Source organism: Neomonachus schauinslandi, chromosome 8 (assembly GCF_002201575.2).
Source record: "Neomonachus schauinslandi chromosome 8, ASM220157v2, whole genome shotgun sequence".
Taxonomy (NCBI): domain Eukaryota; kingdom Metazoa; phylum Chordata; class Mammalia; order Carnivora; family Phocidae; genus Neomonachus; species Neomonachus schauinslandi.
In genome coordinates this window covers 81,542,865-81,555,733 of record NC_058410.1, presented here as the reverse complement: position 1 = coordinate 81,555,733, position 12,869 = coordinate 81,542,865, and the positions used below count along the sequence as shown (strand labels likewise).

Below are 12,869 nucleotides of genomic sequence, written 5' to 3'. Positions count from 1 at the left end.
ATCTGGTGACATTGGCTAAATTCCTAAAGTTTTCTAAACTTCAGCTTTCTCATAATGAAATGGAAGGAGGAGAGAAGACTGGATTATATCATCTTTGATGTCTCTGTTTTAAAACCCCAATATCTCAAAACTTACCTGTTGTAGGGTCCACTGTTATTCTGTAACCCACAATTGGATCAGCTGGTCTTGCCCATGACATATGAACGGTATTTTCATCTATTATTTTAAAATTCAAGTCTGAAGGTGGGTCAACTGCAAAAGAGAGAGTTGATATCAATTACATTTTCCAATGTCACAAAGTGGTCAATTTAATCAATAAAGAATTGTGTCGAGCAAAGCTTACTAAAATTGTCTTTGCATAAATTTGTTTCCAACAAATATAGAAGATATCTTGTTGGATAAGAATAAAATTAAAAGCTGACAAGATATGACAAAACATCAGAGAGTATACATATTACAGAAGACAGCACAAAACACTCTTGATTCTTGAGTTGCTAGGTCATCCAAGAATGGCCAGCAAAATCAAGCATAATAGAAACATATTTGGATACAAGTACATACAAATACAATGAAATCACAGATAATAACCACATATGCAAACAATTCACATAACAATTAAAGGGATCTCAATACATGCGGAGAGCATTTTGAATAAGCATGCCAAATCACAACCTGCTTATAACCATAGAAGTTAATTTAGAACATTGACATAGTACTTTTTTCCCATAATGTGGAAAAGAATCACTGATGTTTTTGATTCTCTGCATCATTGTCTTGTTATAATTTTTGTTTGATAAATCTCAATCTGTGCAGAGATGAAATTTAATGAAAGGGAGAAGTCATGGGAAATTTAGCACTGTTATGTTGCACAAGGAAATATACATTTAAATGTATATTCACATTCACATGGACAAATATTCAAAAATAGTAATAAAAGATGTCAATAATTTATAAATATATAAAAAGTATATATACAGATGTTTATAAAACTAATATTCTGCCTGTTTACACCAATACGCTGTATGTTTGCAAGGTGTAAACCAACACTGTTATTTTCCTTTGCAGCAGGTATACTCCATACTAGAAGTGGCATTTTAGATTAAAATGCCAGTATGGTCCTTTACAAAATGATGGTTAATTATGAAAAGACAACATCAAACCATATATTTATGGACATTTATTTACAGAACTTAAAGGAAACAGTGAAGAAGGATCAGCGATCTGAAGACATGACTGTGCATAAAAACTTGGAGAAGTCAATGACAGGAATAATTGAAAAGTACAGAAAGAAATAGTTTACATACAAAACTATACAGCTTCATGCATGTGTCAATGAAATGTTGACTTGTTTTTAGTTTCCCACAATGAACGAAAGCCTCCATGTACAATAGTCATTACACAAAGACGTTTCAGAAATATTTTATAATGATATTCTCTCTGCAATGTTCATGCCTCATCATGCAGCATTGTACTGACTCACTGTCAGTGCATGGTCAATGCATTATAAATTTCTACTCTTGAAGTAAGTCAACAAAGTAAGATGACTTTCAGCCATCCTTTTCTTAAGGTATTTAAGTCTGAAAGTATTCCTTGTGAGTCAGATTCTTTGCATTGCTTTTGAGGGATTACAATCCCTTTTTAGGTTTTCATAGAGGTCAATTGAAATACAGTAGTAGCTTTGAGACATGAGTCATAGAATTTAACTGGGGTTAGGGATTTATGTAATATTAATAGCATGTTTTAATGGAAATAAAACGAATTAAGCAAACATTTGCTTTGATGAACTGCTGCTTCCAACTGTAGGAGATGGCTTTTTATTTTCATTGGATATACTAGCAATGGAATGAATGTTATTTTCTTACTATCCATACACAGGCAGTGAGATTAGACTATTAATCTACATGCATAGTTTAATTATTCAACATTCTGCTGTCTGTAGTCATATTGCAAGGTTTAGCTGGAGTCATCTCTTAGTATAACAAGCATGCAACAAATGTTAATAGAACAAGAGGTATTAAGAATATCATTATAAAATATTGTTCCAGTAGCAATGGCTCAGGACAAATTTAATGCAAAGGCAGACACAACTGGCCTGAGCATGCTTTTTAAAAAAAATCAGTACATGGAAAAACAGTACCACCAACCTTGCAGGGAAATTGACCTGAAGCAGCAGACATTAGGTTAAAACTGCTGAAGGGCAGCAGCGGCCCACCTTGTTGGTTTCCAAATGACCAGGATTCCAGAAAAACTGAAAAATTGACTGTTGGGAAAAGTCTTTAACATTTCAGAGGATTTTAAGGTGTTCATAGAAACTCAGATGTGGTACTTGGGAATCAGAAGCAGGAAAGAATGGCCAACTAGCATGTGTGCACCAGAGAGCCCACTCCACTTTCCTTCCTGCCACTTGTATCACGTGTAAAACCTTCCAGGCTTGCCACTCCATTTATACGTTTTTGCTTGTTCATTTCATGAAAAAAGATAACAAGGCAGGTGTGAGTATGGACCCATGTCAACTTGAATCAATGCAAAACGTATTTTCGTTAATTTTGAAAATCTTTTCTTTTGCGTAAAAATAATTCACAACTGCCATTGCATTGTCACAAGCTGTGTCTATGTTCCCCAAGACAATGCAGATGCCAGAATATTTCCAATATGAGCTATCTACAATGGATTATGATTGCAGAGAGCCATAGTTGCATAGAATGAGAATCCAAACCAAGAGAAATAGAACTCAAATTGTAAATAAATAATATTGCAATCAGACATATATTCAAAAACCTGAATATCAATAATGAAAAGACTAAAATTTTAAGTACTCATAACTCCAGTAGTTTTAATCTCCCATTTAGGAACAATGCTTTTCCTTATCAATAAGCTATGCTATAAAAACTGCATTCTGGTATTATTTTTGTTACCTACATTGGCAGGATGTGGGGCTTTTTAGGAATGATAATTATAGTTAGCATTTTCTGAGTGTCTACTATACAATAGGCAGAGTACAAGTCACTTTATATATTGTCTCTTTTTCTTCTCATAACAATCCCTCATAATGTGCCCTGTTTTCCCTGTTTCACAGATGAGTCAGTGAAATTCAGAGAGATTAACACAGCTAATAAGCAGCAAAACTTTGATCCCATAGTCAGACTCCAAAGCATACAATGTAAAGAAGAAGAAATATTTGAATGAATGACTAACTTTAGAAAGCAATATTTGTATATAGGTGCCTATTAATATATACCTATATATTTTCTATTCTATAAAAAAATTAGTTGATGCCTGTTCAATAATAAATATGTAGTATTCAGATATTTCCAGTTCAGATATAGATAGAATTTGACAAATTAACTTTACACACTTTGTTTAAATCTAAAGTATCTATCTTGATATATATTTTACAAAACAGTTTTTTTCATTATGTCAACCAAAAGGAAATTTACCAACTGTGCAGAGATGAATGGATGGATGGAAAGATGGACAGATAGGAGAATTGTCTAATAAGTTTTGGTAACATACAAAATATGTTAAAGATAAAGCAAAACATAATACCAAAATATTATCTTGATGGACTGGCAAGACTTAGCAAGTGATGGATCATTCCGTACACATTACAAAATGTGTTCTTTCATGGTTGACCAGTTTTCCAGCAAGAAGCACAGTGTAGGCAAACTAGCACTAAAGTAAGACAAGAAAACCTAGGTCTCATCTGTACCTTGTCCTGAAGTAACTACATTAGTTATTTAGCCTCTTGTCCTCATTTCCCATTTGCCAATGAGAAAATTAGAATAGATCTGTAAGTTGCCCTGTAGTCCAAAATTTCTGTTATGACACAGTATTATCAGATAAACATAGACACAGAACTATAGAAATATATATTAACTAGCCTTTTAACCTAGACACAAGACAATTAAAGCTTGTCTTTAATGGCCTCAACTCACTGGTCAATTGATAATATCCAGTTATTTCTCATAAATTATAAATACAAGTCAAACTTACTAAAATTAAAACCCTGTTTTTCACAAGACATGTTCATCTTGAATTCTAGATTAATTAGAAAGGTGTCTAATTCTCAGGTAACACTGGCCATTAAACTTTAAATGCAAAGTGTTAGGTTTTCTAAATGGCAATTAACATACTATATGATACATGAACCAAAAATGATTCATCCATTCTAGGTCATACAGAACACTGGCCAAGTTACAAGGCCAATAAAGTCTATGCTATGGCTAAGAATTACAAATACTAAAGGCCAGAAAAAATTCATTTCACTCTTATTTCCATAAGACAAAATACTATATTATGAAAAATAAAGTTCCTTGTATAAGCAGATAGAAGGAAAACAGCAGGAAGAGAGTGGTACCACAATAAAAAAGAGGAGATAAAAAAGTGTATGCCAAAACCTTTTAATTAATATCGAAAAAGGTATTGCTTTCAACATATAAAAAGTTAAGTAAATAGAAATTGGTTGGAAAATAGTATGAATTCAAGAGTTCAAGCATGACATTGTAAAAGGGAAAGAAGAGTAACTATGGTCAATTTACAACTCAGTTCAAAATGACATAGTAGGAAACAGGGGTGCCAGCTGAAATTTTGAAATGCCCCCCAATGTGTCCAAGAAATTTTCTTTCCAGCCATTGTCCCCAGAAAGGCCTTGGCCACAAATTTTGTTAGCCCTTCACAAGCTCATGAGACCACGTAGTTGGTAGTGAACACCCAAGCTGTGCTGTCCAATACGGGAGCCACCAGCCACATGGGGCTATCAAACACTTGAAAGGTGGCCAGTTCAAAATGAAACACACTGCAAGTGTAAAATACATATCCAATTTCAAAGACTTAGTACAAAACTGTAAAATATCGCACTAAAAATTTTTATATTACATGTTGAAGTGATAACACAGTGGATATAGTGGGTTAAGTTAAATATACTATAAAGAGTAATGTCTCTTGGTTCTTTTTCCTTTTTTAATGTGGCAACCAGAAAATTTTAAGTTACACATGTGGCTTGCTACTGTGGCTTACAATATATTTCTTTTTGACAGTAGCAAACTAGAGAATAAGGCCAAAAAAATGAATCACATTAAAATATAATTATTAAATGCTGACCCTAAGGAGGTGGGAGACAAGAAAGACACAGCTTAAGAAAGCAACAGATTGAAAAGATAAAATGTGAGAAATGCAGAAATAATCAGTAATGTAGACAGTAAAATGTTCTCTTTTTGTTATTGCTGTATAGTTGACACACAATGTTAAGTGTTCTCTTTAACTGCACTTTGCTAACCAGCCATTATCCAATTGAGAATGGATTTTTTTCCACTTACGACATTTCCAGCCTAATTCTTTTCCTAAGAATTCTCAAATCTTTCTGACTTTCAAATAAGTATTTTCTTAATGAGCGATAAATAGGTCACTTCAGTGAATTATCTAAAAATATCTTTAGTAGGGCTTCCAGAAGCTCCTCAAATAAAATTCCTTCCTAACAACGACATAGAGAGGAACATTAAAGGCAACCTCATCTGAGTATTACTTCACGGATGCCACTCTGAAAAGCCTCTACATTCACAGAGTGGTCAGATAAGAAGAGCACCAAGTTTCTGTCACTTTTCTAAGCAGGCGACAAATGTTGGAACCTCTCTGTTTTTCCTAATCTTCATTTTTTTTTTTTTTTTTTTGGTACCTGCCCTCCTGAAGTGGAAAATCAAACAATAGAAAGTTTTTTAAAATCGCAGTGTTGTGATGAGCCGGCTCTCCTTTCCCATAACCTCTAAAAAAGTGCCATCCACCCTAGAATTCCCACAGCTGCCCCACGCTTTTCTTTCCTCCCTTAACTCCATCAGGGGCATTTTATTGGGAAAAAAAAAATTAAGATGTCTATTATGGTATTACCCGATTTACCTTGCAAAACAATAACTCTAGTTTGTCAGGTCTTGAATGATAACTTGAGGGAACAGAAGCTCTCACTACGTTAATATACAGAAATAACTTTTTAAATAAATACTGAGAAATGAGGGTATCGAGGGCACACAATGAAAAGAATAAAGTGAGGTTGAAAAATCTCGCAAAGGTCCTTCGTTTTCTACAGGGCGGAGCCGTTTTGCAGACCTGGGGACCACGACACCCATGTCCCAGCCCCTGACCGACTCCACTCAGGTCTGATGCGGGAGGGAAGAAGGGAGGGACAGAGAGCCTGGCTTGCCTAGCTCCCGCTTGCTTCCTGGGTTGGAAAACTTGACGCAGACCCAAGCTGTCTGCGCGGGGCTGGGCCTGAGCCACGTTCCTCCGAGCCCCGCAAACCAAACAGGGACAGCAGTGACCTTGGGCCATGAGAACACATTCTGGGTCCGGATCTCTGCTTGCCACCCATCCTCTAGGCTGTTTGGCTGCCACCTCGTTCGCCTGCACCGCCCGCCTCAACGACTGAGCTCCCCACAAAACACACAGAGGCGCAGAGCCGGCACTGTTGGAGTCCTTTATTTCATGCTGTCCCCGAGGTCGCAGCCCCGAGCCAGGTGGTGAACAGCCACGCGAGCGAGCGCGCCCGCGCTCCGGGGCTCCCGGGTAGCACCAGGAGGCGTCCTGTTCGTAGAGCTGGGTGCAGCTGTCGCCCCCTCCCGGACGGCTGGTCCTCTCGGAAGGCAGCAGTGTAGGTGGCAGTGTGGACAGCACACCGCAGGGACAAGCGCAAGGAGACCACACAGCACTGTACGGAATGGATTAAGCAGAATGCGAAAGAGCTGGACCTGAGAGCTGGAACATGGACAGACCTCAGGAGAAGGGGGCGTTTCTCTTAGAGGAGAGAAACATCCCGAGAAAACACGCAGTACAGGGAAAACGGAGCAAGCAAGAGTGGCAAGATCGTTTGCTTTGTCCTTTCTAGAATTCTACATTGTCACCGAGGGAGGGGGAAGGAAGAGCAATTTACCTTCCGCCTCAATGGAAGACAGGAGCAGGGCCGCGCCCAGGGCGGCAAGCGCTGGGGGAAGCCTGGTCCGCATGCTCGTCCTCCGAGCTCACAGCCGCATGAAGGGATCTGCGGGAGGAAGCAGTGACCGTATCAGGACCGGGTCCGGGCAGGCCTGCAACCAGGTTAGAACTGGAGCCTGCAACCAGGCCAGGACCCGACCAGATCTGCCTTAATAACCGCAGGGCCCAACCCAGCACATAATGGGGCCTATTGTGTAGCAGTGGAAGTCAAGGTCATCTACTGCAGTTTAATCATGGCACTAAGAGGGATTTCTAGTTTAAAGAGGGTCCTGTTTTCCTGGAGGTTGGTCCTGCTTAGCATCCCCTACCAGGCCCCACATGACTTCATCCTGCCTTGGTGATGGCTAATTCAGAGGTCATTTTACCCCTGACTCAACTAAATGTCTCTTCCAGCTGGGGATTTTATTTGGCCCTCAGCTTTTTCCTAGCTGCTGAACTCTTTAGGTAACTGTACTTTAGTGATCTCAGGGTAATTTGGAAAAGTATAATAAACCTCTTCTACTCTTTTTTTCTTCATTTTGTTCTGCCTGCAAATATGCAGCTCTTTAAGGTCTGAAATGGATTATACAGAAATATGTAAGGCCCAGCTGAAACCTGACCCTACTGCTAGCTGCTTTGTCTTCACAACTGATAAATCCTTTACCCAAGATGAGGGGAAAACAACTCTAAGATACATAATTAGAAAAGGACAAGCCATAGAAGAGACAAAAAAACACTCTTGTCTGTTTTCCCAAGATATTTTTTATAAAAATTCTCAGTAATAATATTTTCATTTAACATATTTTCACTTCACTTATTACAGAAGATTACAGATTCCAAAAGATTACAGGTATATACACTCCACAGGAGAATATGTTCTATTCTGATTTTTCCTGATTCTGTAACTAGGTTATTAATTCCTTAAAGACAAAGAGTCTTATTCATCTTTTGTGACTCCCAGCACACAGTAGGTGCTTAATCTATGTTGGCAGAAAGGAATCTTCTAAAATATTCTAAGGTCTAATCCAGACACAAAAGCTACTAGCAATGAACTGAACTGGGAAGCTGCCAGAGGCAAAACATAAAAAGAGATTTGACGGTGAAGTACATAAATTATTGTAAGGCAACAGACGAGGACGCTTGAAAAACGAAGTCCTGCTTGGGAATCCAAAAATGAGCCAAAGGTCCAGCCCTCTTTGAGAAAAGAAACTGACAAGCTCCAACCATGCCCTTCCAAATTATTGGCACAATGTATTAGGGCATCTTTCCTCGGCCTGAGTGTAAATTGCATTTTAAACGTCTGATGGGCAGGCGTGCCAAATTGCCCAGAGCTCCTTTTTATGAAGCCAAGATTAAAATGTTGGCGCTGCTCTGAAGATTCAAGGGCTCCAGCGATTTCTTTCTTCCTAATTAACAGCTGTTTGACATTTCTAACCCTTTTCTACCATCAGTGAAAAGCAGGAGGTGAGACTGGCCCATTGTTCCCATCAGCTGGCCTTAACTTTGCTACAGTAATTTCCAACTCAGTTGGCAGTCGTGCTCGCGAAAAGTTAAAGGCTGACAATCGACCCATCAAAAAGCTCTGTTCAGCTTTTTTTTTTTTTTAACGCTGAACTCTTCACAAAAACCTTAATCGTGGAAGTTCTTTTGTCTGGGTCTAGAGCGCCACCTATTGGCTGCCTGACTCAGCGGCAAGAATGAATCATGTTGCGTTGGGATATCGGAACCTACAGTCAGTTCTACCAGCCCACCAGTCATTCCGTCCATATGTTAAAAAAAAAAAAAAAAAGTTTTATCTCCTTTTAGCCAAAACATTTATGTGAATACTTAGCTCAGTGCTTCACTGAACATTCTCAGACATAAATGTATGAAAACGGCCGCCCCTACGTGTCAGGAAGGATTCCCTCACTTCACCCTCATGAATGAAAATGAGTCAGTTGCGGAGGAGCGGGTGGGGGAGAGGTCTTAAGGCATTGGTCTCCTTCCACCAACTTGCCCCCTCCCCCACCCCGCTGGAAAAGACCAATTCTTGAACTCCCGCGTCCAGTTAAAAAAGAAAATTACACTCCCCCCCCCGCCACCCCGCGGGGTTCCTCCAGATCCTTTGCAAGTCACCTACCTCCTCTTTTACCCGCTGCGACCTTGACATTAGTTAGCCAAGGGCGAGTTTAGCGCTCATTTCCTTCCTTGCTCCATCCTTGCCCAGTGCTCCCGCATACTTTAGGTTACATAGTCCAGGCTGAGGCGGGAGGGGGACGGGGGAAGGGGTCCTGGAACGCCCTGAATGGGTCACCTTTCCCTAAGGACACTCGACTTGGGGTACCTCTTTTGCTCCCTGGCTTCGCGTCTCCGCTCCATAAATGAACCCGGCGCCCCAAACTCTCTGATCTCTCTCCCACTATGTGGGATTTTGGATGGAAACTACTTCAAAGGTTGCACGGACCCCGAGTAGGGCCTCGACCAATGCACTCGGGAAGAGGTCGGGAGGGGGAGCTTTCTCCAGAAGTTGAGAAAGTCGTCCCAGGATGAGTCCCCTAGAGCTGGATTAACCCACCATCTCAGATGCTTTGAAAAGCAAAGGAGCCAGAACACTCGACTAGGAATCTGTCTCGAGATGCCACACACACCCGCGCAGCTTCGACGAGCTGCAGAGCACTCAGCCGGCCCTCCAAAGAATTCCGCACCGTGCGTCACTAAAATACCTTCCCAGCGCCGAGGCTGCACCACCGCACCCCCGGGAAAGCTACCGACAAGAGATAACGAGGTGGCCACAGAACCTGGGGCGCCCTTCATCGAAATCGACAGCATCTATAGATGAAATTTCTCTACAAACACAAACATTGAACAGGGTGCATTACGCACACACAGCCGCCCTGCACAGCTCTTAAGAAAAGCTACAATTCGGGGCGCCTGGGTGGCTCAGTTGGTTAAGTGGCTGCCTTCGGCTCAGGTCATGATCCCGGAGTCCCGGCATCGAGTCCCACGTCAGGCTCCCTGCTCAGCAAGGAGTCTGCTTCTCCCTCTGACTCTCCTCCCTCTCATGCTCTCTGTCTCTCATTCTCTCTCTCGCAAATAAATAAAATCTTAAAAAAAAAAAAAAGAAAAGAAAAGCTACAATTCTTTCTCCCTCAAAGATAAAATGAATCACAGAACCCCAGGATACCCGGCAAATCTCGGGCACAGCTCCACTCTTAGGAGTCCAAACGGTTCTTGCCTGCGACCCTTAAGGGCTTAGGGAACAGGCTAGAAGCAAGTGTCCCTAGTTATCTCTGTGAGGTACGGGGTAAGGGAAAATGGTTAGAAGCCGGACCGACCTGAGGCGGTGGTGACCGAGGTAGCGGCGGCGACAGCGGCTTCCCGGCGTCGTAGAAGCCGGGGCTCGGTGTGACCCCCGCACGCCCAGGCAATTGGCGCTGCGCTCGAGGAGCACCTGGCGGCTGCCGGGAGGTGGGCAGCGGCAGGGCCACCGAGGAGGCAAAGAGGCTGAGGATCCCGGGAGGGGCGGCAGACGCGGCGGAGCCCGCGGAGACTGCCGGGGACCGCAGCTGCCCGCGCGCGGACGCGTCTGCGATGGCTCGCCTTCGTCGAGTGGGAAGAGGCTCCGCGCCGCGGGCTACTTAATAGAGGGCTGTTCCCAGCTCTCAGTTTACTCGGTTACGAAACGCCTGAGAAGGTGGACGGCTGCCACGGGGTGATGTATGCTCCTCCGGCGGTGAAGGAGGTCTACTTTTGGGAACGTGTGCATACTTCCAGCATTCCTTCGGCGTGAGGTGGCGATCCCCGTAGTAGCAGTGCCCCGCCGGGGAGGGGGGAGGGATGCAGGGAGGAGGAGGAGGAAGCGAGGAGGGGGACAGCCGCAGTCGGGTTCGCTGCCAAGGGAAGCCGCGCACTCCTCCGCTTGGGGCGGGCTGGAGAGCTCGGGTTTCCCTATCCTTGCGATTTTCTTTAATGAATTTATTTTTCTAAATTAAGAACAATGGGAGGGAGGGAAGCGACTGCCTTATATTCAGAACCGCAAGAATGTGCGACCGACCCCACTCCACCCTCGCCCCATCCCCCATCATCACCACCTACACTCTCCTCCCCCTCCGTCCTGGGTGCACTTAAAACCGATTTACAGGGTTTCCATTAACTAACTGTCTGTGCACGCGGCGCGCCTTCTGTCTTTTTCAATCTCGGAGCGACGATTGGAAGCCCGTACAGCAGCCCGCGCGGGGCTCACCGACGGGATGGCTTTCCCAGTCCTGTCTTGCTTCCCTGATGCTTTGGGACGGAACTGAGAGGCTTAATTTGAGCCAAGAGAGAGGGCGAGGGACTCAATGAAACCTAGGGATTCGCAGAACAAGAAGCCGCCAGAGAACCAGTTGCAATCACAGGAGAGACCGTGAGCATAAGCTGACCCCGGGGCGGAGGCTTTGGACCAAAAACTTTGCCCTTAAAACCCCGCGGGGTCAAGGAGACGAATGAAATTATGTTTCCCCCAACTGCCAAAGAGATGGAGGCCAAATGGGGGCTGACATTCTGCCAGCATCTTCTCCTTTCTACCGCCCCCTGCCCCCTCGGCTCCACCCCCTTGGCCTGAGCAGGGAGCCTGGCACTCAGGGTTGCCAAATGGTGCCAGGCGCACGGGAGGAAGCGCGGGGCTCGTAAACGGTGGCATCAGAAAAACGCTCCAGGAGAGGTTCAGATTACCCACGTCTGTGCCCTCGGCACAAGCTCTGCACTTTTGGCCTCTTGACGTCGGGAGGTTAACCCCGCAAGGTTGAACAACCCGGTTGGAGGAGAGGGCTCAGAGGCGAACGCAGGAGCTGTGCTCCTGGAATTGACCGCCCTCAATAGTGAAAGCGGAGTTTTTGTCGCTAATGTAAACCTCTCTTTCCCTATTTGATCTGACGTCTGCAAATTTGGCCTTCCCTCCAACAGGCGCGATGTCCTCTGAACTTGCCTTTAGAATGACAAGAACTTGCTGAGCGCCCTCCCCCGCCCCCACTCCACTCTGCCCCACTTACAGCTGCCTCCAGCGAAAGCCAGAGAGAAAACTGGAGGGAAAGAACGGGAAAAAAATGGGAATCTCCACCTCTGCACATTCCCTGAGTACACACGGCCCACTCGAAGTCCAGCTGCGCAGCTCTCACAAAGAGCCCACACACGCGCACAGTGCACAGTCTCCCCCGCTCTCAAACTCTCACATCCCGGGTGTTCGGCACAAACCCCCAAGGCCGGAGCGCGTCCTGGGCGTGAATAACCCGACGTGCACAACGCAGAACGAGGTCATCAGCCGGGTGCCATTGAGCTCTTATCCCCAGCCAGTGGAGAGCCAGCCTTCGCACGCGGGCCAGCCCTCCACCCGCACCCTCACTCAAATTCCTTATTACGGACGCACGTGGGCTGGTGGCGGAGTCAAGGACAGAGCCGAGAGGCAGATAAGTCCCAGCAGCCGCCGGCCGGACACCCAGTCGCGCTGCGCCGCGCCCTGCAGACGCCCTGGCCCGCGCAGCGGCCTGGAACGGCCAGGGACGCCCCTTGGGAAACCGACACCCACCGTCTAGAAAAGGAAAACTGTTGCCTTGCACGCCAGCCAAGGGTGGCTGGGGTTTGCATTTCGTCCAGGTGTGTATGTATGTGTGCATGTGTGCGCGCGCGTTTTTTTCTTTACGTGCTTTTTGTTGTTTTTAATTTGTGATGGCGAAGTTGTTGACTGGGGAGCAGTGTAACTCTGGGTGTTGATATTACTGGTTTGAAAAGAGTTCTCTGCTGTTGCTGTGACTCAGAGCTGCACATGTATCAGTCAGCCCGGGAGTTGAGCGGCCAGGCACCCGCGGGGGAGCTGAGGGGTGCCTCTTCCTGGGGCGGGAGGCCCCCAAGAGCGCTCACTTAATGCCGCCCTCCAACGCAGAGTGGCGTCCTGGGGA

General features: G+C 44.5%; 1 protein-coding gene across 2 annotated transcripts in view; it reads right to left on the bottom strand.

Moving 5' to 3' along the window:
* Positions 1-10,536, bottom strand: part of COL12A1 (collagen type XII alpha 1 chain) — a 117,159-nt gene extending 106,623 nt beyond the window's left edge. Inside the window, exons 1-3 of one of the 2 annotated variants that reach the window (XM_021693681.1) lie at positions 10,272-10,536; positions 6,917-7,024; positions 136-252 (exon numbers count right to left, since the gene is read on the bottom strand). In XM_021693681.1, the coding sequence (XP_021549356.1) occupies positions 136-252; positions 6,917-6,989 (190 nt within the window). In that variant the 5' untranslated portion in view covers positions 6,990-7,024; positions 10,272-10,536. Of the gene's footprint in view, positions 1-135; positions 253-6,916; positions 7,025-10,271 lie in introns of those variants that run through there. The other variant, XM_021693680.1, reaches the window with a different exon arrangement.
* Between the last annotated feature and the right edge of the window lie 2,333 nt (positions 10,537-12,869).